This window comes from Pieris brassicae, chromosome 1, assembly GCF_905147105.1.
Source record: "Pieris brassicae chromosome 1, ilPieBrab1.1, whole genome shotgun sequence".
Lineage (NCBI taxonomy): Eukaryota > Metazoa > Arthropoda > Insecta > Lepidoptera > Pieridae > Pieris > Pieris brassicae.
In genome coordinates, this window is record NC_059665.1 from 23,125,082 (window position 1) to 23,152,325 (window position 27,244).

The window sequence follows — 27,244 nt, forward strand, 5'->3', positions numbered from 1 at the left end:
CTTTCCTTTGTTAGTTTGAAAAGTTCAGCCCGCTACTTGAATAATACGAAATTTTATTCTCCACTACATGCATTAAGAACAATACAGAATTTTCCTAAATGCCTTACGAAATTCTGGATTAAAGATTGTGTAAATCACTGGATTGAGGAAGGAGTTGATGTAGCCAAGCCAAGTTGTTAGGATAAAGGCGGTGACACCCGGTGAGCAGCTCCATCCGAACTTGGTGCAGAGAGCATCCAGAACTGAGCAGGTGAAAAATGGGGCCCAGCAGAAGAGGAATACCCCTGAAAATAGTATACAAAATTATGGCACGCGGAAAAGTTCTTGGTGTAAAATAATTGAATACAGACATTTTGGTTGTATAGATTTGGTTCTCCAGAAAAAAACCACATTTTACTACATACATATTATTTATTAATGCACTATAGTATAATAGTATTGTGAGTAGGCTTTTGTATCCGATCATCGATGCTTGACTCTTGATGATAGTCGTACGACCGTGTCCATATCAAGAGTCACTGAGATAGTACAATGAAAGAAATGACTTTGTCTTATTTAAATATATATGTCATCAAATATTTCACATATAGCTTCTTAAATACTAGAGACTTTAGCCGTTTCGTACATAATAAGCACATGTTTGGTCAATTTATGTTTTGCAAGTTATGGCAAACTCAAGATGAACATGTTATTAATGATAGCATTGTGACCATTAAACCATGATTGTCGAATAATGATCATTAATGAACACGTACCTAAAACAATGGCAAGTGTCTGAGTAGCTTTCTTCTCTTTCTTGGCAAAGGATTTGGCCCTCATTTTTCCAGCCCTGTTCGCTTTGAAGATGGTAAATCTTGCTGCAGACGCAGCACTTCTGAACCTTCGACGCGGAGTTGATATTAACGAGCTATTGCTTATCCGGCTCAGCTTTTTTCTGCAAAATATAAAAACATATTTGAAATCCTCTTTCTTGTTTATATAAATGATCTACCTTTCATAGTAGAGAAAAAATATCAGATCTGTTTGCTGATACATCCTTGATTATTAAAATCAAACGACAAAAATCTAATGGTTTAGTATGAATAATCTTCTACTTAATGCATATGAAACGAAATGCATTAAATTATGTGCAAAAATGCTAGGGTTATGGATACTAGACCAATTATAAATGATGAGGAATTAAATCTGGATGATACAACTGTATTTCTTGGAATCAAAACTTCAGTAGTCCCCTCATATTAACAAATTGGCGAATTGGTAGTTCTGCAGCTTACGCGGTTATAAACATTCGCTCACTGACTGATGTCGATACAGCTAGACTTGTTTATTTTAGTTACTTTCACAGCTTAATGACTTATGGCTTATTATTGTGGGGTCATGCTGCTGATGTCGAAACTATTTGTATACTGCAGAAGAGGGCTATTCTTGCTATCTATAATTTAAAATGTAGGGAATCTCTGAGAGATAAATTCAAGGAAATTAATATACTTACCTTTCCCTCGCAATATAATTATGAAACATATTGTTATACAAAAATAGTTAAAATATATTAAGTATACAAAAATAGTTATAAATTTACTAGATTGGAACATACGCATAATGTTAATACTCGGAACAAACGCAGGCTGCAATTTCCTCGTACTAGACTGTATAAAGTTAGTTATTCTTTTTTGGGAAAATGGATACTTTTCTTTAATAAAATCCAAGAGGCTCTTTTATCTCTGCCTTTTAATAAATTTAAAAAAGAAAAGATGTGTAAAAAGAATTACTATCAAATTAACGATTATCTAGTTGATAAAAGGGCCTGGGACAGGCTACTACTAATTAATTTGCGATATTTGTATTAAAATAAGTGTTGTGACAAATGGCAGTGGCATTGTTGAGCCTGGAGGAAGGTAGATGCGTGACATGCGCAATAGGTTTACTTTTATTCGTTGGGAATCCGGAGAAGTCATGCTTACTCAAATGAGACTGGGGCGGTGGCATTGTGTGATGGGTTGTTTAATTCCCTCAAATATGGTCGAGTAAAACGATGGCTGGCTCAAACGTCATGCCTGTGAACAGGTGCCGCTTCTTGAAACTGGACTGTGAGGTTTCCGTCCAGTTTTGTGATTAAATACAAATAAAGAGCGGGCTTTCTTCTAGCTATGTTTGCCATAGTAATTTTGTATGATGATTTGATATTTTAAAGGAGTACCGAGATTTTTTACGCCGGCTTTTTCTCTCGGCCTACACCCTACGGCCTACACTCTGACTTCTTTGCCGATGAGTAGGGATGTCTACAAATTTAATAACGTGGAATAAGTGATATCTTCTTCCATAATAAACATATTTTATTATTTTTACTAACCGACATTATTGTGTAGAACTGAAATCCTTCAGGAATGTTATTTTGAGATATAATTTTTAGGAATTTTTAGTCCTCAAAGAAACGTGAATTGCTGCTGACTGACTTACAAATATACGTATCATATAAAGCAGTATTGGCCTAGTGTCTTCCGCGTGCTACTCTCATCCCTGAGGTCGTAAGTTCTATCCTCGGCTGTGCACCAATGGACTTTCTTTCTAAGTGCGTATTCAAAATTCACTCTAACGGTAAAAGAAAACATCGTAAAGAAACCATGCCATAGACCCAAAAAGCCGACGGCTTGTGCCAGGCCTACCTGGCTAGCCTACTTGCCTACTTGCCTTAACAGATCAAAAGCTGAGGCCCAGACCTGTATAGGTTGCACCACCACTGATTTTTTTTTACTTTTCATATTGTATACGTTCTCGACATAATATATTTAATCATGTCATAATGCTAAAAAAATTCGGTCGAAATTCGTTTAAAGTTCTCCATACGAAATTATCGTTCGTTCATCATTCAAGAATCGAGTTGAGGCATTTAAAATGTAATGAATATTTATAAGTAATTGATGAACAAATGACACTTCGTTGTTATGCTAATAATATTGAAATCAGAAATATACATAATGATGAAACATTTGTTCTCTCACCCGTAAATTATAAGCCAAGGGTTGAAATTGGGCATTTTCATCTACAAGCTCTTTGGTTGGCTAATTTTAATTATATTTTTATACAGAGTTTTTTGTAGTAGTATATTGCTATGGGTTATATTTTACACGTTTACACGCAACGTTCGTGATAAGTAGACTATAATGTTTTGCTTCTGATACTCATTGCAGAATGTAATTTGTAATGTTTAGTGTTATTAAAACTTTCGTTTTGTGATCGAACAATTTACTGGAGTGTTAACTACCTTCATATAATTAAATAAAATACAGCTAACTTACAATGGAAATAACATAGTTAGACATATTACTTTTAAATTAATGATATTTAATAAAATATTTATTAATATAATATTATACGTAGACCAATTAGTATTGGCTACAAGAGCTACTTAATCTGATGGGATGGCGAATAACTCTGATTACCATTTCAAAGCTCAGAAAACATTTTAAAGCACTTATCTCGCTGATTGTACGCCCAATTAGGGGATATTATGTCTGAAGTGGCCAGATGTCGTACATTTTTCATGCTGATGGAGCTGACAGTTTTTATACTAGAAGAAATTATTTAAGATTTTCGTAATAGGTATTCTGATTAAATCCAAACTAACAAAATATCATTATGCCACGATATTGCTAAGTGAACATTTTATTAAGGAAGTAAAGTTAAATATATCATTTGGAAATATTAGCGACCGCGACATCGACAATCTGTGCTTATGAATCACTGCGAAGACGTCAGACCCTGAAACGTGCTAACGAAGATATTCCAGCTACTAAGGATATAACGAGGAGGATATAACACAGGAAGGATGAAAAGTTCGTAGGCCGACACATAGATGGCGCTACTAGTATTAAATTAATTGATTTTTATGTAGCCCTAATCTTCAAGACACGTGTATAAATTTGACAACTATCGTAGTATTAGTTGTTGAGATATAATAATAATAATAATAATAATAAAAATGTGTTTATTGATTTTAAGTACATATGCATTACAATGTGTAAGATTTGGAAACCCTTTTAAGTAAAAATTATCCGTGTCACGGCTCCCAGCTATTCCATAACAAACTTAATTATACATTACTTAAAATATATTTATATAAAGATATATCTAAAATAATATTTATGAAATCATATCGTACGACCTTCTCCAACACAGCTAATATAAAACTTCTTCACCTCAGACACTAGGGCTTTCGGGTCGGCCTGTCAGTGGTTAGACTGGTCGAGGATCCCGGTCGGAGGAACAGTACACCATCCTTCCTCCACGACTTTTCATGTATGAAGTATGTATTAGGAAAACTTGGCAAAGTAGAAAGTATTACATATGCAACTAATTTTAGATTAAGACTTAAGGAGTTCGTAAATGCTTTTGAAAACTTTTAATGTACAATAAGTAATATCTTACTTCAACTCAGGTTTCTTAGGTACATCGATTATCCTTTCTTCTTTCCTCTCTTCTTTCTTCTCTTCACGGTGGGGTGAAGGAGGAGGTGAATGTTCCTTCTCCAAGTCCATATTGGAGGGAACATAGCCAGAGTCGTTATTTGTGTTGGGATCTATCATTGGTATTGGCGATGCTAGATTGGCCATTATTCTGAAAGATAGAGATCAATTTTAAAGATTTATTTATACTTAACTCTTGATAACTACGAGATATTTTTTATACCAAAAGAAGTTTTTAGAACATTGTGACCATATAGTCTTTGATATACCGTTGAGAAATCAAACAAAGATTTTACATTAAATGTAAATTATAATTATTACTTACAGGCCAGTCTCTTCGACTACAGCGGCTAGCATGAACCGCGCTGACCTCGTTCTCGCCAACTCTTCAGCATATTCACCCATCTCTGTTTTATCGTAACTATACAAACATTGAAATCAACTATTACATTTATGTAAATATAAATATTATATGGTTTTCAACTTGTATGTAGTAAAAAGAAAAAATATTTTCTTAAATAAAATTTTATAGCTGTCTAACTTATATCGTGGTATTTTAGTAATAATATATTATTCAAACCGGAACAAATACTTTTCACCTAGGAGTCAAACACCCAGCTTACAAGCACTGGTTCAACTGGAACAAAAGTAGTGAAAGAACATCTTACTTATCATCATCGTCATCATTGCTACCGGAGGCTGTATTTGTCGCTCTATCTTCTGGTATATTAAACCTATGCCCATGCGCAACGTTCTCAATTATGACAGCCGTTGCGCCAGTTGACACGGCCGAACTGACTGTCGAAGTCGTTTTAGCTACGCGTTGCTTCTTAGCGCGCTGTCGTATCGCCTGAAAGTAATAGGAGGTGTAATAGTTCAAATAATAGGAATTTTATGAATGCATACATAATAAATATTAAGTTCTTTACTTTATTAAGATTTAACACAAAAATTGAATGATACCAATCGATTTAAAGTTTTTTTAATTAAGTATCTCGATATATTTTCTTTAGTTTACACGAAATAAATTTATGAACGCACGCATAAATATTTGACAAACAATATATACTGTCAATCCTTTTTCATTACTGACAGTTTTTTCAGTTTTAAATCTAAAATACATCATACGGTTATTGTGGATATTTCTTGCCAATTAGAAACCTTAATTGAAATACGTCCTTTAATTTGCCGGTAATGTTTACTGTATGGACTGGGAGATTAACATTTTTTTTTCTTTTTTTTTCTGAATATTTATTCTGCTATTTGCTGATAGAAATTTAAGCTAAGAGAGGCATTTGAAAGCATATTTTTCCCGTCCGCGTTCCCATTGAATGACCAACTACGTAACCATTTTTCAACTAAAATAATTACAGGTAGCTAGAAATTGATAATCACCAACGGTTCATAAGCAAATGTTTATGAAGCAAGTTCAGCACATCGTCGATATTTCTCTAAAGCTATTAAGTAAACCACAACAGACGCCTGGAATTCACAGATATAGGAATTTAGATCGTACGTTGTCTTTTTAGTAGATTACAGTCAACGTTTATGCCAACATTGTTAATAAAAGTCATTATAATAAACAATATATCAAATCACTTCTTACAATAATTGTGACCGTTATAACTTGGCTATGGTAAAAATTCAAATGACTAATTCAGATTATTTACGATGTGCCGTGTTGGCCTAGTGGCGTGCGACTCTCATCCCTGAGGTCATAGGTTCGATCCCCGGCTGTGCACCTAAGGACATGTGCTTGAACAGTAAAGGAAAACATCGTCAGGAAACCGGCTTTCCTTAGACCCAAAAAGTCGACGGCGTGTGTCCGGTACAGGAGGCTGACCTACTTGACAATGATCATGAAAAAGATACATAAATCTGAGTTCAAAAGTGCTTGTAGTGCCACTGATTTATTTTTTCAATATTTATTCGAGCTTCCTGGTGTCTATCATGAGTGTTGTAGGCATGGTAAAAATCGAGAAAGTTTTTGTCTGTTATTATCTAACACTTAATTAGGTCCTTACATATCAAATTGGCATTTTGTCGTACAGGCTTTTGACTTCAAATATCCCTCGTTGGTTAGGAATTCCAAATTTACTTTTTTTAAAGCTATTCAATTCATTTTCCCGTTTTATTCTTGTCTTCTCTGCGTCACTCTATTTATTAAATGGAACACATGAAATATCGCGTTCTTTAAGAGTACGAGTTCAACCGTGGCACTAGTGCTGCTGAAACGGCTCGAAGGATTAATGATGTGTGGGCGCTGTTAGTAATAGAATTGTATCAATCCACTTGAAGCAAATTGGAATGGTGAAAAGCTTGAATGTTGGGTGCCTCATGAACTTAGTGAAGCAAATCGACAAACGCGCGTCGTTTGCTGCTCTACATTACTCAACCGGCACAATAATGAAGTGATTTTTAAACCGAATCATTACCTGTGACGAAAAGTGGATCCTGTATCTTAATCGGAAGCGTTCATCGCAATGGCTGAACTCAGCCGAACCAGCCTAATTGTGCCCCAAGCTAAAATTGATTCCGAAAAAGTCACTTGTGACTACGTTTGGTGGACTAGTGCCGGGGTCGTTCACTAGAACTTGTTAAAGTTGGCCAAACGATTTTGGCAGATGTCAATTTTCAGCAACTGCAAACTATGATGAAAAAGCTAGCTGCTAAACAACCAAGTATGGTCAATCGCTCTAGGCCACTGCTCCTTCACGACAACGCTAGACCATACACTGCACAACAAACTGCTACCAAATTAGAGGTACTTTAATATGTAAGGACCTAATGTATGTGTCTAATGTATTGAACGTAAAGTCTTACATGAATATTAGAACTTTGTACGTTCGAGCTTTCATTTACAAATTCCAAATACACCCAAACTATATTCACATTTCATTTATTTCATTTTACTTATTCATATTCATTTTCGGCATTACTAAAATATAACCAACTAACATCACCGTTATAACTACATCTGCCTTGTTTCGTCACAGTTTGACAGTAAAGGCGAAAGAGTCGATACTATTGCTAAAAGGCTGATTCAGGTTTTATGAAGGGGTAATTTTTATGTGACGAATCACGAATAATTCTTTGAGAAATTTATAGAATAGTAATTTTAAGAAGAAGCGGGAAGGCTTGTCTTTGAATTTATTTAGCAGTTTTTTTTAATAATATTAACTGTTTAAGGTTTTATTTTATGATATGCATATGTTGTAAGATTGGTTATAAATACATAAGTAATATGTCTAAAACATGGATTCAAAAGTTAACTAAATAACTTGTAAGACTAATTTATTAAGAAAATTATCGTGTCACAGGGGCACCTTTTTTCAAATATTGACTTGATCACTGTTTACATATGTTCGAATTGCTATGTTCCATTAGTTTTGTCTTAATAATTTTATGACTTACGTATTTTTGCATCAAGATTATCTAAAAAAAATCTCACATTGGTTGCCTGGAAGAGATCGCTCGATAACGATAAAGCCTGCAGTTGCCGTCCTCTTTATTGATGTCAAATGTATTATATTTATTATATACATGCAACGAAGTGTTAATAAATAAATGAATTATACAACCAGCAAATATGTCAAAGAAATAATGATGTTCAATGTTGTAAGAGTAATTTCGTCTGAATCTAGGCAAATGTAGGCATATAAATGGTTATATTTTCTAGTCTTATTTTGTTAGACGATAAAGGCTTATCGAACTTATTAGTTTTTTAGGTCAAGTGGGACGTTTAGAAGATAGAATATTTACTGAATTTGCGTTTCTCATTCTCAATATAAAAATATATTTTTTTATTGATAAAAACATAAATCATACAAATGTTAAACAAAACAGTTATTAAATAAACAAAACTAATTAAAATGTTAGAGATGCCTTTAGACATATTACGTTTTCTAACTAGTATCATTCCTTCAATAAATATTCCTCGTAATGTTATCTTGTATTTTATTCAGAACTTATAAACATAGTTTTAAAAACATAAACATATTCTCTAAATCATTATCTAGTTTCCGTGTTCGAAATATTAAAATAAAAAGTTCTTACGTTGTTTTCAAATAATCGTTACTAACTAGGGTATATCCAAAACGAATTGAATTAAGTCTATCAACTAATGAGGTTTAAAATATCTTTTTATTCTAAAGAAAAAAAACATTAAAACATCATATTTTTATTACGGTTCTTTAAAAATAATTCACTGGTTAAACGTTTAAGGTAAGGAAAAAGTTCCAATAATGCTGACAAAAAGGCGCAAGCGTTTTAGGAATACAAATCGAACCATTACAAAGGGGGCTACTAACTGACATAGTTCAATGGCTTTATCATTTAAAGTAATAATGTTCGCAGGATACAGTAATACAATGTCAAAATACTGACACATGTCAGGATCAAAATAGTCAGCGCTAAGCTTCGACCCTGATTCTTATCCATAGTTTTAATGTTATATAATTAATCTAATACACTTTCATTAAAATTTTAATATTTTATACTTAAAAAACATATATATTGTTAATATGTTTATAGTGAGTACGTTTTATAAGTTATAAACACGAAAATACTGTTTTGCTTTCTTTATGGATATGTTTAGTTCATCGTCATCATATATTAGAAGAGTTGTTCGGTCTAATACCCGCAGCTGAGATTCGTTATCGGACGTCAAGGCAAAATACAAAATACGATCCGTATCAGAGCGACCCAGACATCCGTCGTTCCACAACTGAGCGTTTTCTAAGGCAGTTTTTGCCGCGCACCACCACTATGTGGAACCAGCTGCCCGCTGAAGTATTTCCGAACCAATTCGACTTAGTGTCCTTCAAGAAAAGAGCGTACCAATTCTTGAAAGGCCGGCAACGCACTTGCGAGCCTTCTGGCAATGTGAGTGTCCATGGGCGGCGGTATCGCTTCACATCAGGTGAGGCTCTTGCCCGTTTGCCTGCCATAAAAAAAATCTTTTTGCCTATATATAAGGCAATGGTCAGCTTTCTGTGCCGGTCACACGATTTAGTGTCTCAGACATGTTTTCATGACGACCTGTACCATATCAGCAAGTATTAATTGAGCAGATAGATGAAAAGTCCATATGTAGTCGAGTTTCAACGGAACTTGTTTTCCAGTAAACTTGAAACGTGGAGTTGTGTTTTGTAATAATTGCAAGCTTCTATCTGAATGCGTAATACTAAATCAAAGATATTATTAGCACAAACACTGCCTTTATTTATTTGCAAATTAGTTTAACAGTATGCTGGTTTGTTATTTGAATCTAGCTAACCAACTATACTTAAAAGCCGACCTAGCTTTTGTAATATTTTATATTCCTCCTATATAATCGAAAGTGGGTCACATGCCGAAAGAAAATGCACACGACAGGTACAAATCATGCGTTACCTTTCTCAAAGGACTTATTTATACATTCAATATTGAGTGGCAATAATATTTGTTTACCCGTGATTTACGATGTTTTCAAAAGTACTTTTTGTACCAATTTTGTTTATTTATAACATTGTATGTTGACGAAGTGAAACTTCTTTCATATGTATACAATAGTAATATTTGTATACATGGTTGTACGCCGTTTTCATGATTCTTAGACAAGTCGTACTGATAATCAAATTATAAGCGATAACGATTTAAGGCTTTAAGTTTACATTTAATGAGTCACACAGGTGAAAATGCAAGCTAAAAGAAACTGCCCTATGTTTCCTTGAATCACCGTGTCGCAGCGGAGTGCACGCCTTTAGAGATATAATTGTCTTTCTCCGCCATTAGAGATAATTAATTTAACAAAACCCAATAACTATTTTAAAACGGCAGAGTTATTTTTACTTGTCTCTCAAAGCAGGATCAATAAACATTTGCTATACAAGTTTAAAAATGTTCCTCCGTAATACCTATAGCTACGTTTTGAATATACCAAGTGCGTGACTGTTGTTGTTGTTAAAAAACTAAAGTAGTTAACTCACATTACTCACAGAAACGATAAAATTAATACTAAATTCGGGCCGGTTTTTTATCGTGTTTGCTCTGCTTGTCATGCGTTTGATATGTTTGGTTCGCACACAAAGTAAAATCCATAACATACTTCTATACGTTATTTAAGTTAAATATGCATAATAAAAGTGTCTTAGCCTATTGGTTAAGAGGGATGTGTGTGCGACCCACACGTAGGCTTAATTTTAATGCGCAAGCAACAATTGCTCGTATAGGGTCATAATTCATTCAAAAAACTTGACACCCTTTTGAATGTATTTTTTTTAAAACGTCTCTAAATTTAACTCTACTATCAGTTCTCAAATTAAGAGCGCAGAACAGACATAAAATACTGGAATGTTTTACAAGTTGTTTGTAACCATAACACGTTGCTACATTTGACGTGGAATTAATTATGATTCAATTAATAAAATAATATATTTATGAACATCAATGCAAGGCTGAAGCCAAGATCCCTAAAGCTTTGTCGCGCCACTGAATACAGCTAGTTTAATGTTAAATTCTACAAAGTACAAATGTTCGCAAATTTCAGGCTATATCGCAACGAAAATTACGAACATTTCCTAGAATTAGGTTTGTTTCAAACAGATCAAAACCGCATGTTGTCAAACGATCGTGGTCTGTCATCGGCAGGTATAACGATATGCATTCACAATTCATTTAGGTAATAGCTTTAGACATTTCAAATTAAATTTCGTTATAATTCGAATTCAGTGTTAACATGGTTGAGGTAAATCAATGTCTGCGCTAGGATACACCGATTTAATTTTATTCGATTATAATATTTATATTAAATCCGCGGATACGTGTTGGGTATTAAATTTTTCTTAGTATATGAAAAAAGGTAATGTTAAAGACATATTCTCATACATAGCTTCGTATAGCCCGGGGTTTGATATCAGATAGTTGTTTCGGGTTTGTAGGAATAAAACGCATCTACTTGTAAGTCTAAAATACGAAATATAAAAAGTCAGAAACGTTACATAAAAATAATCAGCTTCCAAAGGCTCAGTCTTAATACAATAGTAATTATATGTTAATTCAAATTGAGATTATGTTGTGATAAAGAGGGGATGTTTTTAAATAATATAGCGGGGGGGGGGGCGAGACTACGGGACGAAAATTCGTCAAGCCCATCGCTGGATATGGTTAAAAGGAGCTGATATTTGTGAGCAACTGCCCAGAGATATGAGCAGTATTCCATATCGAAATACTGCACAGCCCTACTACCCAGCTTATTGGAAGCCAGAGATTTAAACCAGATACAGCTGCAGGTTTGGATAGGCTGTCACTCAAAAATCTAAAAGATTTAACATCGTTCAGTGTTGGTGAAACAGGTTCTCGCCTTTTAGAAGCACTTAAAAAACTTATTAATAAAATGCTTTGCGGGGAGATAATTGCCCCCTTTTTATGGGGCAAACTTAGTGCCAAAAAAGTGTGTGGTGTGTTGACGCCAATTGTGTGGGAGGCACTTTACGGAGATTAACGTCGAAAATTGCAGTAGATCATATAATAAATAAATTGAACAAAACTTTTGGACAAACACAACTTGGTTTTGTCACTAAAGGCTACTGTGAAGTCGCTATACAAGTTTTGCGCACTCTTTTTATATGAAAGTTGACGTCAAAAATGCATTTAATTCAATAAACAGGGACACCTTGTTGATAAGGGCTAAATAATATAACTATATGTTACAGTGTTACTCAGAGCCATCAAAATTAATATACAAGAGTTACCAACTCTCTTCAGAAGTAGGTTGTCAACAAGGTGATCCTCGTGGGCCGCCTATTTTTAGTCTCGCAATAAATTCTTGCATACAAAATTAAAAATCTAATTTTAACGTCTAGTATCTTGACTATGGTACTTTAGTAGGTAACGCAGATGTTGTCTTTCAGATTTATCTAAGATTATATCAGATTTTAGATCAATAGGTCTTCCTTAAAATATTGATAAATGTGAAATTTATCTTCAAGGTGAGAATTTGGACACGACGACACAGTAAAAAATTAATACTTTAGGCCCAAATATAAAAATAAAAAATCACTGTGCCTTTTAAGGGAAACAATTTTCATAGAAGCTTTTGTAATATACACTAACTCGAAAATAAACTTGAAGGTCTTAGGGATATTTTTAAATTCTATCTTTTTATTCCCACCTTAACTCATGTAATTCGCTGTAGCCTTCTATGGAATCATTCTGTTCTATTAGGTGATTTGTATAATCTTTTAATAACTTCTTTGGAACCTATTTTAAATGTTCTATTTAAAACACCTTCTTGGAATCGAGCATCGCTCCCTATTTACTTTGGTGGATTAGGACTACATAAGATAGCAAGTGTAGATTTCCAGCGTTCCTCTCATCTGGTCATAATCACATCCAGCAATCTGGTAGGTCATCATCATCATCCTTAGATTTTAGTATTGTTTTTTGTTAACATAGTTTTTACACATTGAAAGAAAATACTTTTTAACTGGAGTAGCCATGGGTTCTCCGGTGTCACCTATAGTCGCTGAAATCTTCATGGAGGACTTTGAGGAGAGAGTTCTGGCCAATGCCCCGGATAAACCTCGACTGTACAAGAGATATGTCGATGACACATTTGTAGTACTCCCGAATGAAAAAATATCTGCATTTCTAGCACATTTAAATTCAATATCCAGCATACAACAACATTAAATTTACTGTTGTAAAATGTAAGATGTAAGATGCAGGTAAATACAAACTGGATTGGGACTGTGGCCTGTCTTACATAGGGAAAACTTAACGCAATATGTCCAGCAGAATCAAAAAACACATTGCGGACATAAGACATAGACGACACACTAAAGCAGCAGTCTGTGAACAGCCACTAGATAGGCATAATCACTACATACGCTTTGACCAACTGAAAGTACTTGCGAAAGAAAAAAGATTCTTCTCAAGATTTATCAAAAATCGAATTATCAAACACCTGGGATCCAATAGTATCCAAATTAAAACCCCAAGACAAACAATCCGTGAAAATAGAGGACACCGTGAGTCATTTCTGCAAAAAAAAATAAGTTTATGATAATACATAGCTTCAATCCGGTTAAAAAGTGTTTTCTTTCCTTAGATCTTATTCTAAAAACTACAAGATTTAACAGATGCGAGAAACACAGTTTGCCTTATGTCAAACGTACCGCGCTAGGTTGGTGGCTGTGGGATCTAGGGAAGCCGGTCATTGGCTTAGTTCTTATCCATCGCCAAGCACTAGAATCCTTTTGGATCAAAAGGGTGCACGTCGTTTTTCTCGCCATGCCGTGCTCAAGGATAACATACGCCGCTCTCTTGCTTCCATAAATGTTCTAGCGATTCTGGAGCCAATAGCCATCGCTGGAGACAATGGCAAGCAGCCGGATGATGGGACGGGCTTTGATAAGGGATGCTACTCCCATCTACGTGATCGTCATGATGATGATGATCTACGTGATGGACACATTTGCTCCGTCTCACCTCTTTCGGATAAGCAAAAAAGCTGAGGCGGCTGCAGAGCAGGCGTAAAATAATAAACGGCTCAAATATAAGAGTCTTTCCTCCAACTTCGATTTTGTGCCCTTTGGAGTAGAGACTCTTGAGCTGTTCGGTTCAAGTGCACAGGAGCTAATTAAAGGTTTTAGTTGGCGCCTGGTAGGTAGTATCGGTGACTCCAGAGCTGGTGCATTCCTTTAACGAGTAAGTATCGCAATACAGCGAGGAAATGCTGCCAGCGTTTTATTTATTTTTATTATTACTATGTAGGTTAAGAAAATTATAAGAACTGTATATTTGTTTGTTATGATTAGTTACATAAATAAAATATATTTTTCCGTTTAAAAAGGCTTTTTTTTATTTTTTTTATGTAATAGCACACATTGCCAGAAGGGTCGCAAGCGCGTTGCCGGCCTTTCAAGAATTGGTACGCTCTTTTCTTGAAGGACCCTAAGTCGTAAAGGCCGTAAAGGGCGCGTGAGCGGCACAATGCTCCGTACCACACAATGATCTGATGAACCCAATGGTGGGTCAACAGAGACTTGGTAGGTCTCCGGATGTGTAGTCAGCAGAAGGTCCAACAAAGAAGGTTTATGACCATCCACATCTAGTATTCGCGTAATCGCAGGGACCATTTGCAGTATATCCACTTATGTACTTATATACTTGAGGTATATCCACTTACCTTAAAAATCCTATAATACAGGAACATCATAATGATGCACGGTATGTAGAAGGATCCCAGAGACGAGAAAATCACATAGTCCGTACTGTTGAAAAGGCATTGGTGTTCACTGCGATCTGGTGTGTTGTTGAGACCCAAGACCACGGGTGAGCCAATAGCAGCAGACACCAGCCAGGCGACGCCGATCATCAGCCATACTCGAAGGTTGCTTTTATGTTTTGCGTATTTTATTGGTTGCGTGACTGCTATATATCTGAAACATTGAAAATTAAATATAAATCATAAATTAAAAAAGGTGTGTGTACACGCGTTAGAAGTTATATTTCTTTCGCGTAACAGGTTAAAAATCTTGTTACGTATACTTTTTTTTGCGTTTGTAGAAAATCGACACTAACAATAGAAAAAAGGTATTTTATACATTGAAAGTTTTATTTAACGCATTATCTAGTTAAATGAAATTTATTTAAATATCACAAAATAAAATGTTAACTATTGCTAACTTCAGGGTGTCGGTTATTTGTGATGGTGTGCGCGCGCAATTTAAATATTTCCTTTCATCATTTTCCCTTAAAGCGCACAAAAGTATACCTTCAAAAATATACAAAAAAATATACAATATCACCTCATAAATATAATAAAAATTTCATTATTAACTAGCCAAACGGCAGCCATTTCTTTAAAGCACAATGTGGAATGGGTTGGGCTAAATATGTCACCATGTATTAAAAAAATGTACACATAAATATTGTTTTGCTAAACCTCATCAACTACCAAATATTGGGATTTCTTATATCCATTATTTCGACTATCGACAAAAAAAAAATGAATTGAAATAAATAAGAATTCAGCGACGATGCTTTTAGGTCTAGGCCTCATATTTCTGTGTGATCTTTTATTTGAGTCTTCTGCATGATACACGCCGTCGACTTTTGGGTATATGCATGTCGGTTTCATGATTTTCTTCAGCGGACGAGTTTAAATTAAGGATATTTGTTTTATATATCTAGTGAATATAATACCTATTCATTATTATTATCAAAAAATATCGCTTATTCGTGTATAACACATGACATGATTAATTCAGTGGTTTCCATATTGTAAAGTAAAATGCAAAGAAAGTTGATTTTAATCGGTCAGTTATTCACCGACAGAATACATAAAAAAACAGGCCATAAATATCACAGGCCAACAAATAACCAACATAACAAAACCAGACATAAATAATAACAAGATGAATGGGAGGGTCATGTTATGCTGGCTAATATGTGATTTAATTTAGCAAGATATTTATCGCTGGAGATAAATGACAACGTAACCGCAGAGAATTTAATATCTTGTTTAAGAATAATGATTAAGATAAAATGATGTAAATTATAAGCTTACAGTTGTGTACAAAAGTGGTAAGAGGGCTTGCTTTTATGACAACTTCATTAAATAATTAATTAATAACATTAAAAAAATACTTTAGTTATGTAGAAAGATTTTTTTGTGATATTTAAATAAACTTTATTTAACTAGATAATGCGTTATAATAAAACTTTCAATGTATTAAATACCTTTTTGCTATTGTTAGTGTCGTTTTTTGTACAAACGAAATAAAACGAAAGATAAACATTTTTAAAATATTTTTCTCTTCTTACGCCACTGCCAGTACGCCCTGTACTTCTACAACTCTCGTGTACACACACATGTTCTTTTTATGTATAACCTTTCAGTGCATTTTTAAGTCAGTTGTACTGTAGGTAATCGTAATGAGGCTACTAATAGAAGAAGGTACTACGTATTTTCATTTATTATTAAGTTAAAAATCTAGAATTCCGTCAGGGCAAGCCAATTTGCCGTGACTCTGCGGAGTTTTGCATAGAATAATAGCAATATAAAACATCTCATGTTGCTGACACTCTAAGCACAGAGATACGATTTATGTACTTGACAAATTTTATAAATAAGGCATTCTTGTTGCGTTTTATTGTTAAACTTGTCTAAGGCCTGTATTCACTTTGTTTATAGCGACTGCTAGTGATTAGTATTTGATAATTAGTCCAGGTGTGGAGTGCAACTACTGTCCAATTCTTGTTTAGTGGCTCTGTTACGTAAATTCAGTTGCTGATAGCTAGTCGATCAGCAAGTTTGGACGAATATCGAGAAGCGCGCTTGCAATTGGAGGAAGTACTGAAAGAAGCATTAAACGCGGTGCTATCCAAAACCTAAGAAATTTTGGAAGCTGAACCTGCGAGGAATTGGCTGCTGAAGATACGACGGATTATTACTTTCCTCTCAGATCGACCGAAAAGTCCTGCTGTCTGTCCAGACGTGTTTCGGCGGGCACGCTGCGAGCGAGGGGGTAAGGAGGGCGCACGCGACGTCGCTACTCGCGATTCACTTGCAAAAAAATAGAACACCCTTCTAATCACGTTACTACGCAGCCAACTAATCACCTGCACTAATCAGTCGCTGTCCACTTGTTTTCTCCTAGTCACTAAACACAAATCAAAGTGAATACAGACCTTAATGCTGCAACAACAACGGCAAAATATTCATCGAAAGAAACAACGTATGTCGAAGGAATGTGTGATTTCAGCGTATGTTTTTAATTTACTTTTGTTATTTGAGTTTTAGCGAAATTAAAATTAAAACATTCTATTCGAAAACATGCATATATTTTGATAATTAAGATAGAATCAGAAAGCTTAGAGATAGTTTGAAACATTTATTACCTGTCAACTGAGATGGCGACAAGGTTGAAGATGCTGGATGTGGAACAGGTGACGTCGATCGCGATGTAGCAGTCACATACCACGGCCGGTAGACCCCAAATACCGTTCACCTGGATACAATAATGGTATTAAACGATTTTAATTGCTAATTTGAAGTCCCTGTATACGCCTGTGTAGGGAAGGCATATTGATCACAGACCAAACGGCCTATGCATTTGTAAATTAAAAGGATACGCTTATTTCTTAGCGGACTCGTAAGTGTGAGATTCAGTCTTAAGACTTAGCGTTAAGCTTAACTTCCATACGTCAAAACCTAGTGAAGTTTGATATACGGGAGTCTTGGTTCACGCTAAGCCTCGACTCTAAATGTTGCTGCATTAGGAACACTGATTGTATATGGAGATTGTGATTGAGATAAAAATGATGTAGCTCATGTCAAACCAAAATACTAAAAAGTGGTTCAGAAAGGCTTGGTATTTTTAGTTTAATAACAAATAGAAAAGCGTAGATACAATAATAAATAACCTACGCAAATATCCCCGAAACATTTCTAGTTGTATTTAGTTAAATGTTTGATTAAACTCACATATCAGAATCAAGATTAAAAGCGAATTGGTGCATACTTCATTACACTAAAAGCTTGAACGCCGCCTGTCTTTGTCCGCACTCTCTCGAAATTAATTTGATGCCTTTTCATACTTTATTTTTACCCGTTGTAGCTGTTTGAAGGTTAATTTTACCTACGAAATTTCATGGGAGAGAAAATACATTTTCCATTCAGTACGGAGAATTTACAATTTAACATATAATGTACATATACAACAACTGTATGTTTTATTCAAATATGTTTTGTTTCTAGTTTGTAGATGTATGCATTGCATGATAGAAGAATATTTAAAGACAACACATTCAATATATAAATAATAATAATAAATACACTTTAAACTTTCACAGTTTCACCGCGCACCACCACCACTATATGGAACCAGCTGAAGTATTTCCAAATCAATTCGACTTATGGTCATTCTTAAATCTTAAAAGGCCGACAACGCACTTGCGAGCGATTTGGCAATATCATTCTTTGGGTGGCGGTATCACTTAAGATCAGGCGAGAGTCCTACCCATTTGCCGTTTATTGAATAAAAAAAGCATACTGCTAAAAATTACATATAAGTATGTTAGTTTTGTTATTACACGCTTAGTCTATGATAGTTATTAGATTAATTCCGTTTCTTTGCTCTGCAGTTTGTGGACCCCTTTTGGGTAAACGCCTCTTTCTGAACTTTCCAATTGGATCAGTTCTTAACTATTATACGTCGTCAGCTATAGCTTTTGTGGTCTTCCTTTTTTTATTCCGCTCCACTGCTCTCTTGGCACTAATCACTATTGATATCACTCTGCCCGTATACCTGCCCAACCATAGGTTTGTCTCCAGGCACACATTTAATACATAATTGCATATAATTTAATAATAACGGCAACTGTAATTGTTTAGAAAATTTAAATTATACAAGTTTTACTGTAAAAGAGGAATTTATATTATATATTGACTATTTAACCTACAGTTTCAAATATAATTTTAAAGCTGTAAATAATTTTTACAACTAAATTTCAATGATACTCGTAGAACACACCGAGTTTCTTTAAACGTCATCTGTTCGTTAAGTCTTAGGTGGGTGAAGTAGGGTTGCGATGCTCACCATTTTCCCTTCAGCTCAATATTAGGTTACCTCAACATAACTATAAAGTTTTACTACCAATACGGCCTTACAAAAACTAATATTAAGATTGCAATAGTACGATTTCAGCTAACTTTATATTCACTCTTTTAAATATAGATATTTTTATGTATTAATTTAAATATTTATTAAGGCAATGAGAAGAAAATTCCGTAGAAACAGCCAGGATTTCTATCCATTTCTGGCGGGTCAGATTACCAATATCAATGTACGTCCCTGTGTAATTTCAAAATAAATTTATTTTGTATGTAAAAATTAAATTTGGTATGTACAATTATGACAGTAAAATACTGTATTGTAACCCAATTAAAAACGCAGACCTATCGTAAACATAAATATTTTATTTATAATTTTTAATTTAGTTAATTATAGAATTTAAGATAAAGGTAATAATAGAATTATATCGATTGCTATAGTTATAAAATTCATGTAGGAATACAAATTCATTCCTAATCCTGGGTACAATGCAATCTAATACATATGATATGTCATCCGATAGTAAAGAAAGTGTTTAGTGTTTTCAGAGACTACATCACACAAATACGCACTTTATAGGATCAGTGTTGGCTTAGTGGCTTCAGCGTACAACTCACACCGCTGAGGTCGTAGGTTCGATCCCCCAGCTTCAGTCAGACGCTTGAACAGTGAAGGAAATTATTGTGAGGAAACCTTAGACCTTGCATGCCTTAGGCGCAATAAATCGTAGCGTGTGTCAGGCACAGGAGGTTGATAACCTACTTGCTTATTACATTGACGAATGATCATGAAAAAGATACAAAAATCTGAGGCCCAGATCTAAAAGGTTGTAGCGCTATTCATCGATTTTATTCATATTCATTACAGTATGAGGAGAGATAATAAAAGTTAAGATAAATGCTATAAAGACGTCCAAAGCTTATAAAAAATAAATTCTTCCCAAATCCCTTGTTTTCATAATATAAGGCTAGCCAAGCAGACAAATAAATTCTCACGTCCACATAAGGCAGAAATAAGAGGCGTCAAGTAATAAATATGAACCCACTCCGAGTATAATAGAGAACCAAGGCCGTAGAATACATTCTTAAAGAAATCTCGGCCCTAATTGAACTTTCATGTTTTTAGGTAAGGTCTGAAGGTGACCTTGACGACTTTCCCGGAAGTTTTTTTGAAACCAAAGAAAAATTACTCTAATTAACTACAACTTAATGAAATAAAAGATGTACGTAAAGTTTAAAATTAAATGGTTTTAGTTTTTAGGCACTCTTAAGAAAGGATGTTTTACGTTTGTCTAAAAAAAAGTGTTTTTACTGGAGTATACATATAAGGTTCTTACTTCTGATGAAGTAAGTTAGTCGAAGACTTGTATTAATGAAATTATTTTTTAATGAAGCGAGTGGGATATATTTATATGTTACTTTTGTATTTTCTTTGCTAGAAAGAAAAATTTCAAGTTCAGGACCTTTTTTATAGGATAAAGAGCAAAAACTGCCAACGCACCCATTAAAAATGGCGACTTATTTGGCGTCCCGTCATCACAGTCCATGGAGCCATTTTTAATGGGTGCGTTGGCAGCCTTTGCCTGGCATTACGTCATTTTAATATAACAATTTAAAATACACCAAGTAAGTAAAGTGCACCAAAAACTAACTTTTTATATAATTCAATTTGTATTTAAGTAAAAAACAGCTTAATCTAAAATTCGTTTTGTTAAGGCACCGCAATAAAGATTATCAGTAGCCATTATTCTTTGTATAGAAAAGACAAAAGCCCAAAGCAGTTTTAAAAAATAATGTCGTTCTTGAGGCAGTATTTATTGAGACTTACGTAAAATTCCTAGACATTTCAAAAATGTATGAAAATTTCAAGGTTAGATAAGGTTGAGTTGTGGGAAAACTGAAAATTCTTTTCTGTTCATGCAACCTAAAACTTCATAAGAAAAATAAATCTTTATGGTATTTTAATGGATTCCATTTGTCAAGCGTTAAATGATAAACCTTCGTGTGAATTGATGCCAAGTTTAGTTAAAATAAGTTAGTGAAAAACGCGATAAGGAATTGAAATTTTCCGGTGGCAGGCTTTTTTATGACGACCATAGAAATTCTTATTAAGATTGACAGTATTATTTATTTATATAAAGCTTGCAACCCTTACGATACAAAAAAAAATTAATATGTCAAGCACTAATAGGCAAACATAACATACACAAAGAGATAAAAAAAATACCAAACAAAGAACAATGTCAAAGTTATTGCCATTTTGTTTTTCAGAGATTGTATTTAATAATTAGAAAACTTTTTGCAAAAAAAAATAAACGATAATCTCAAATTATGGCAATTACAGGTACAGCGGTGCTTTGAATAATACATAAATTCCATAAGAAAAATAATGACGTCTTTAAGTAATTGGATATAGCAGATGTTCGGAAAAATGTTCAAAACATTTAATTGGTACATATCTCTCAGAATATTATTAGAGAAATATTCTCAATTATGTAAATAAATTGGACTGTCTATTAAAAAAATATTGCATGTTTTTAACAAACAATTTTAAATTAAACAATTTTAATTAAAACGTATTTCCGTTTCATATTTTCAGTTAACAGCGCCCACATGTGTTTTTCAAATGTTTAATGCCTTCCAGAGGCCAAATGCGTATTTGAATAAGCTCTCAAAGTACATGTAAGTAAGGTCAAATAGAAATACCACACGAAACTGAATATTTACTAAACTGGTAATAATCCGGTTTTCGTATGGCATGGTCTACCACATAAGCCCACAAAACACAGCTCAGCTAGGGAATAAATTTCCACCATATAGCAAAAGCATTACGAATAGAAGGTAACGTATATAGTCATTATGTAACTTAAAGACATATCGTTATAAATACCTATACACTCATGTTGTAATTTTTTTTGTAAGTCGTTTCAGAGGAGGGCGTGGCACGAGATATTTATAATCTTTGATGAGGTTAAAAATATCAAACCTTAACGGTTTGATATTTTTTTTCAAATAAATAAACATAACGTTCAAAATTAAACATTAAGTTTCTAGTAATAGCTATGATGTTGCCATACCGAGAAACCGCGGCAAGTGGAATTTTATTTGAAAAGAAACAGGAATTTTATTGTACGAAGAATGCTTTTGATAGTAGCTGATATCGAAATAAAAAGTAGGCCAAGTGTGAGGGTCAGGTTCCTATAAGAAGGAACTTACTCAATTGTAGTGTGAAAACAAAAGAAAATAATATTAAAGTTTTAAATATAGACTATCATTATTTGCACATAAATCATCAAAAGTTTTGTTCTCGTAAGTAGACTTAAGCAGGCTTAAACTAAAGTTTCATGGAATGATATTTTGACATTTTGAATTACAAAAAATGGATTTTATGAGAAAACTTTTTCCTGACAATTAGTTTAATCTCCCTCCAATAGGTAAGAGACATAATATTGTATATTAATTGTGTCTAACAGCTGTCCTAGAAAAGTTGTACTTTGGGAATATTGTTGGACTACACCGGTAAGCAATTATTAATTAAAGCTCTTTAATTTTATATCCAAATTGAACGGGTTGTCAAAAAAATTCACCTTATTGGCGACCATGATGGAAGATTTTTTATTTGATACCCATAGTGAATGGGTAGTGAAAAGAAAAATCCAAATCAAAGACCAAATCCGTCAACAAGAAGAGGGTAAAATTTCAATCACTAGACTTGACACAAACAGGTCAAGCTAAGTAAAAGTGTTTGAAAAACAAACCTATGTTACAAACATTTGTAGCTCATAAGGTAAACCGTTACAAGGGACAAAACAGCATCGCTCAATTCCGCACTAAAATGTAGTCATCTGTTTAGTTAAAAACATTATTCTTTGACTGTCTGTATCATTAGGTTGAGAGAAATACGCGGTTAGTAATTCTACCATGCGACCTAGCGTAGCTAAAGATTAAAAATTTCCCCTTTGCGCCATTAAATAGTGTGACACAATGATTTTCAACCTCTCTTTTCGAATACACTTTTCTTAAAGCCACAGCCAGAATTAGAATACTTGGCTTTCAGAGGAGTTATTTGGATTAATTCCTGCAGGTGAGTTTTATCATCGGGATTCAAGGCAGAATACGTATTTCCGAACCAATACCTTAGGTATCAAGGTACAATAGTTAGGGCCCTAAAGGGCAGGGAACGCACTCGCGACCCCTCTGGCATTGAGAGTGTCCATGGGTATCACAGAACATCAGGCGAGCCTTCTAACCGTTCTAAGAAAACAAAAATTCATTTTTTCATAGTTTCTGTTGTGCTTAATGAGTTCATACAAATTTTCGACTTGATACGAATTTTAGAATTTACTTCCTACTTAGCGAATATTCTAGGTGGCTTTAAGTAATTTCGAGTACGTGTGAGACTCGATATCCTTACGGCTTTTCACTTTTCGTAGCTTAGCTTACACGTTCTAGAAGCAAATTTGGGATTTTGTGGAAATATATTCAACAACTAACACAAATAATGCAATAACAGCGATATTAATGTATGCGATCGCTCAATCATCTTCTGTGTCCACGTTGAGTTCTTTCGGGAAACATAACCTTTTACACTTTTGAATATATTATAATATACATTTGTTACATTTTTTATTTATAAATCTTAAATAACTATGGTACTATTATTTTTTAAATCGAATCGGCAATTAGAAGGTTTACAGACTTAATATGAGAGAGAGGATGTAGATACACAGAGTATTTGAGTGTGTAACTCAAGACTGTGTAATGTAATTATAATGTATGTTTAAGTATTAAGTGATTTACTTCAACCACGAGTATATTAATTAAAAAGGAAATAAAACAATAAATTTAAATTAAATGTGTATATATATGATGATATATAGATATTTAGACCAACAGCGGGTATCTCTTATGAGTAATGTAATCAACGTCGACAGCTATCTCAAAACGCAATGAATTCGATATTCATTTCCTAATTAACCACTTCTATTTGTGTGTGTGTGTGTGTGACACAGCATGATAGTCCACGTCAACCTATTCATTTATGTACATTGGTGGTGAGATTCGACTACATATATCAAGAAAATGAGAAATCCCATTCATTAAAATGTTTATTCACTTGCAAACTAATTTCACACAGTGTACAATTGTATATATTATATACGATTATACGACAGAAACAGATGGAAGCAGATAGTCCGCTCTAGATGCTTCGTGGTCAGGTCATGGTCAGCACCGCGACGCTCAGACATCACCTGCCGATTGGAGAGAGAGAGAGAAAGATGATTATACTATGGATTATATTAGGGTATTTCAAAAATCTGCAGCTTATCAACAGTTGAATCTAAGACATTCGGAATTCTGATACACAATATAAAGATTTCATATCTCTCTTATCACTGCGGTAGCGAATTATAGTATTTGCTATGTTAATACATCGAATAAAAAGTGTAAAGCTTTGGTTCTTGTTATATGATAATACGCATTCATCTCCATTATATCGCAAAACGTCTAATGAAGAACTTGAGAATGGTCTGATCGAATTTGCGATACTTTTCGCCATAATTCGTTATTGACAAGATGAAAATTTTTGCGTAAAAAATGTTGATCTCCAAATAAGAACTAAGAATAATATATGAATAAGGTTGTTATTGTTAAAATGATCTAACTGTGTATTCTAATATTTATACAGTTTCCTTTTGAATGACAGCGCGCAGAGTAATCTCGCTAACGATTTTGAGAATTTTTCAGGAAAATAATTGTCGAGACGCTTTCCTTGCGATTGACGTTACCTTTACTTCTCAAATATTCTCATAACGTACGAAGTGCAAAACCTAGTCAGGCTTTCCAAGATCATTATCGTCTCTTAATCCTCTCTTAATTATTCTCACGTAAAAACATCACTTATTCACAAATAAATAAGTTATTCTAAGTATTTACATAAAAGTTACAAATTTCCATAAAAACCATCAAAATAGAACGTGATTAAATCGGCGCGTTTGTTTTTTATGGATGAAAATGCTTCGATAGTATTACTACGTGACTGAACTCACTGCTAAATATTAATAAATCTATAAATGGTAGGCCATTGTTTCTCCTGAAATAAAAATAAAAATAAAAATCGGCCATAAATGCCATTTTATTAGTTTGAAAAAGGAGTGTGGAAACATATTTTTTTAAAAAGTTGTTTGATAATGTACAATGTCGCCAGGTAACTTGCATGTTTGAGACATTTGATTCAAAATTCATTGATTATCCTTACTCGACAACACAACTTTGGTTAGGGAAGTGGATTATCACTAGGTTCGTCTCATCGCGGTCTTATCAGTTAGGCGGGCATTAGCAATGACAACGATGGCGATAAAATTATAATTAAGCTGGCTACGAAACAAGTTTTAAACTTATTATACTTTAGAGCTTTAATAAGATAAATTTAAGGCAATACATAATAAAACAAAACGATAAATCTCACTTACCAAATAATAAACTCCAAAAGGCATCACAACGACCGCCACCAGCAAATCGGCTACCGCCAAACTGACGATAAAGTAATTTGTAGCAGTTTTCAAACTCTTTTCCCTAGCGACACTTAAAATCACTAGCACATTTCCAAACAGAGTCAAAAGGGGAAACACTATGAGTGACAGTGCCCATAGATTATAAACAGATTCCGTCGAGTTCGAAGTAGAACTGTCATTTCCGTCAAAGTCAAATCCATATAGTGTAAAATTTGTTTCGTTCAATGTTCGATTATAATCTGTATAAGTTAAATTCGTTGTGCATATTTGTGTCTCCATTTTATGGAGTTGTACATTTTGATATTATGTTTTGCCCATATTCATTGGGTCGACTTCAGCACGGAATTGCGTATTAGCTCTGACGCCATCCATTTTGAGTCCACGAATCTGGAACAAAATTGTAATTACCAATTACTAGGTTGATGAAACAAGAATTCACTGAGAACTGAACTTTGACATTTGAATCGCACATAATAGGCAATTTGATAGATAGTCTGGCATCGATGTGAAACTGAGCGTTTAATTAAAAGATTTATAATTATTGAGACTAAATTCGTGATTCAAAAATACTTGCTTGAGAAATAAAATAAATATAATTTAGCCTGTCTATTTATCTATGGTAACTGTTCGCGCTAAATCGGTATCAATCAAAGAAGGATGACAATTGTCGATTTGACTTTGACACACGAACCGGAGATGGTATGTGGTGTCCCGGCGTAATGGCGCAAGGGAGTTAAATTTTAAGCGCTGTCGCGTGCGCACTAAATATATACCGCATACCGTATAGCATTTACTTCTTTTTGTTTCATCATTGAAGGATCCAGTGTTTGGTTTGTTATATTGTGATAAATGAATTTGAAGATTAGAAACTATTATTCTAATTCCTATTTACTTATAAAAGCTTGCCAACTCTCGGCATACATTGGTACAAGAAAAATAAAATACAATTATTAATGTGACAATTACTTATAGGCAAACATAGAAGAGATAATGAAACGAAAAAACAAAACAATTAAACTATGAAAACTCAACGAAAATCAATTTTGAAGTGTGAGGAAGCAAGTATGGATATCCTGATAATTTCACCGGAAATAGTAGAAAATCGGTTTCCTATTAAAATAGATTACTTCCTTTTATTTTGATTTTCCAATGAAATCTGTCTTCTCTAACGTAGCGGTATAATTGAATTTGTCTAACGTTATTATGTTCGTTCGTGAAACGTGGAACTGAGTGAGATTTTATTCAAAAAGAAATTCTCTTTTTGCTTTATTGTTTAGTTTTCATGAAAGGAAGCAGTGAAGTCTTAAATCAAGCCATGTCAAACTAGATCCGATCGGCTGTGAGGACAATAGTTTTTATAGCAATATTATTTGAAGAGCCATGTTAACATCATTACAAGATATTCAGTTAACTTTATCGAACAGTACTGGAAAATACTACTTATGAGATACTTCTGTATAATAATTGTGATTTACTACGTTATTCAATTTTTTAAATGTTTACTTAGGCACTTATGAGATTAGATGTGTAGTAACCAAAATATATATTGTATACTACTTGTACTAACATATGGATCTTAAAATTGGCCACTAAAGCACAGTATAAGAAGCTACAGGTATGTAAAAGACCGATGGAACGATGTATCACAGGGGAGAAAACAATGG

At 34.0% G+C, this 27,244-nt stretch overlaps 1 protein-coding gene across 1 annotated transcript; it reads right to left on the reverse strand.

The window, feature by feature from the left end:
- LOC123710601 (dopamine D2-like receptor) lies at window positions 1-25,594 on the reverse strand. Its single transcript, XM_045662620.1, has 8 exons — window positions 25,539-25,594; window positions 17,352-17,461; window positions 14,635-14,887; window positions 5,132-5,313; window positions 4,789-4,884; window positions 4,426-4,614; window positions 756-934; window positions 1-284 (listed from the first exon to the last, which is right to left on the reverse strand). Exons 1-8 carry the CDS (start codon window positions 25,560-25,562, stop codon window positions 73-75), a joined length of 1,245 nt encoding a protein of 414 aa, XP_045518576.1. The 5' UTR covers window positions 25,563-25,594; the 3' UTR covers window positions 1-72.
- Between the last annotated feature and the right edge of the window lie 1,650 nt (window positions 25,595-27,244).

Bases quoted from the DNA above. Each gene is read 5' to 3' on its own strand.
- LOC123710601 (XM_045662620.1), bottom strand. From the start codon at position 25,562: ATGCCTTTTGGAGTTTATTATTTG. The intron at 4,885-5,131 runs GTAAGATGTTCT...ATGTTTGTATAG, and splicing joins AATGATGACGATGATGATAA to TTACGATAAAACAGAGATGG. The intron at 4,615-4,788 runs GTAAGTAATAAT...TCTATCTTTCAG, and splicing joins GTAGTCGAAGAGACTGGCCT to AATAATGGCCAATCTAGCAT.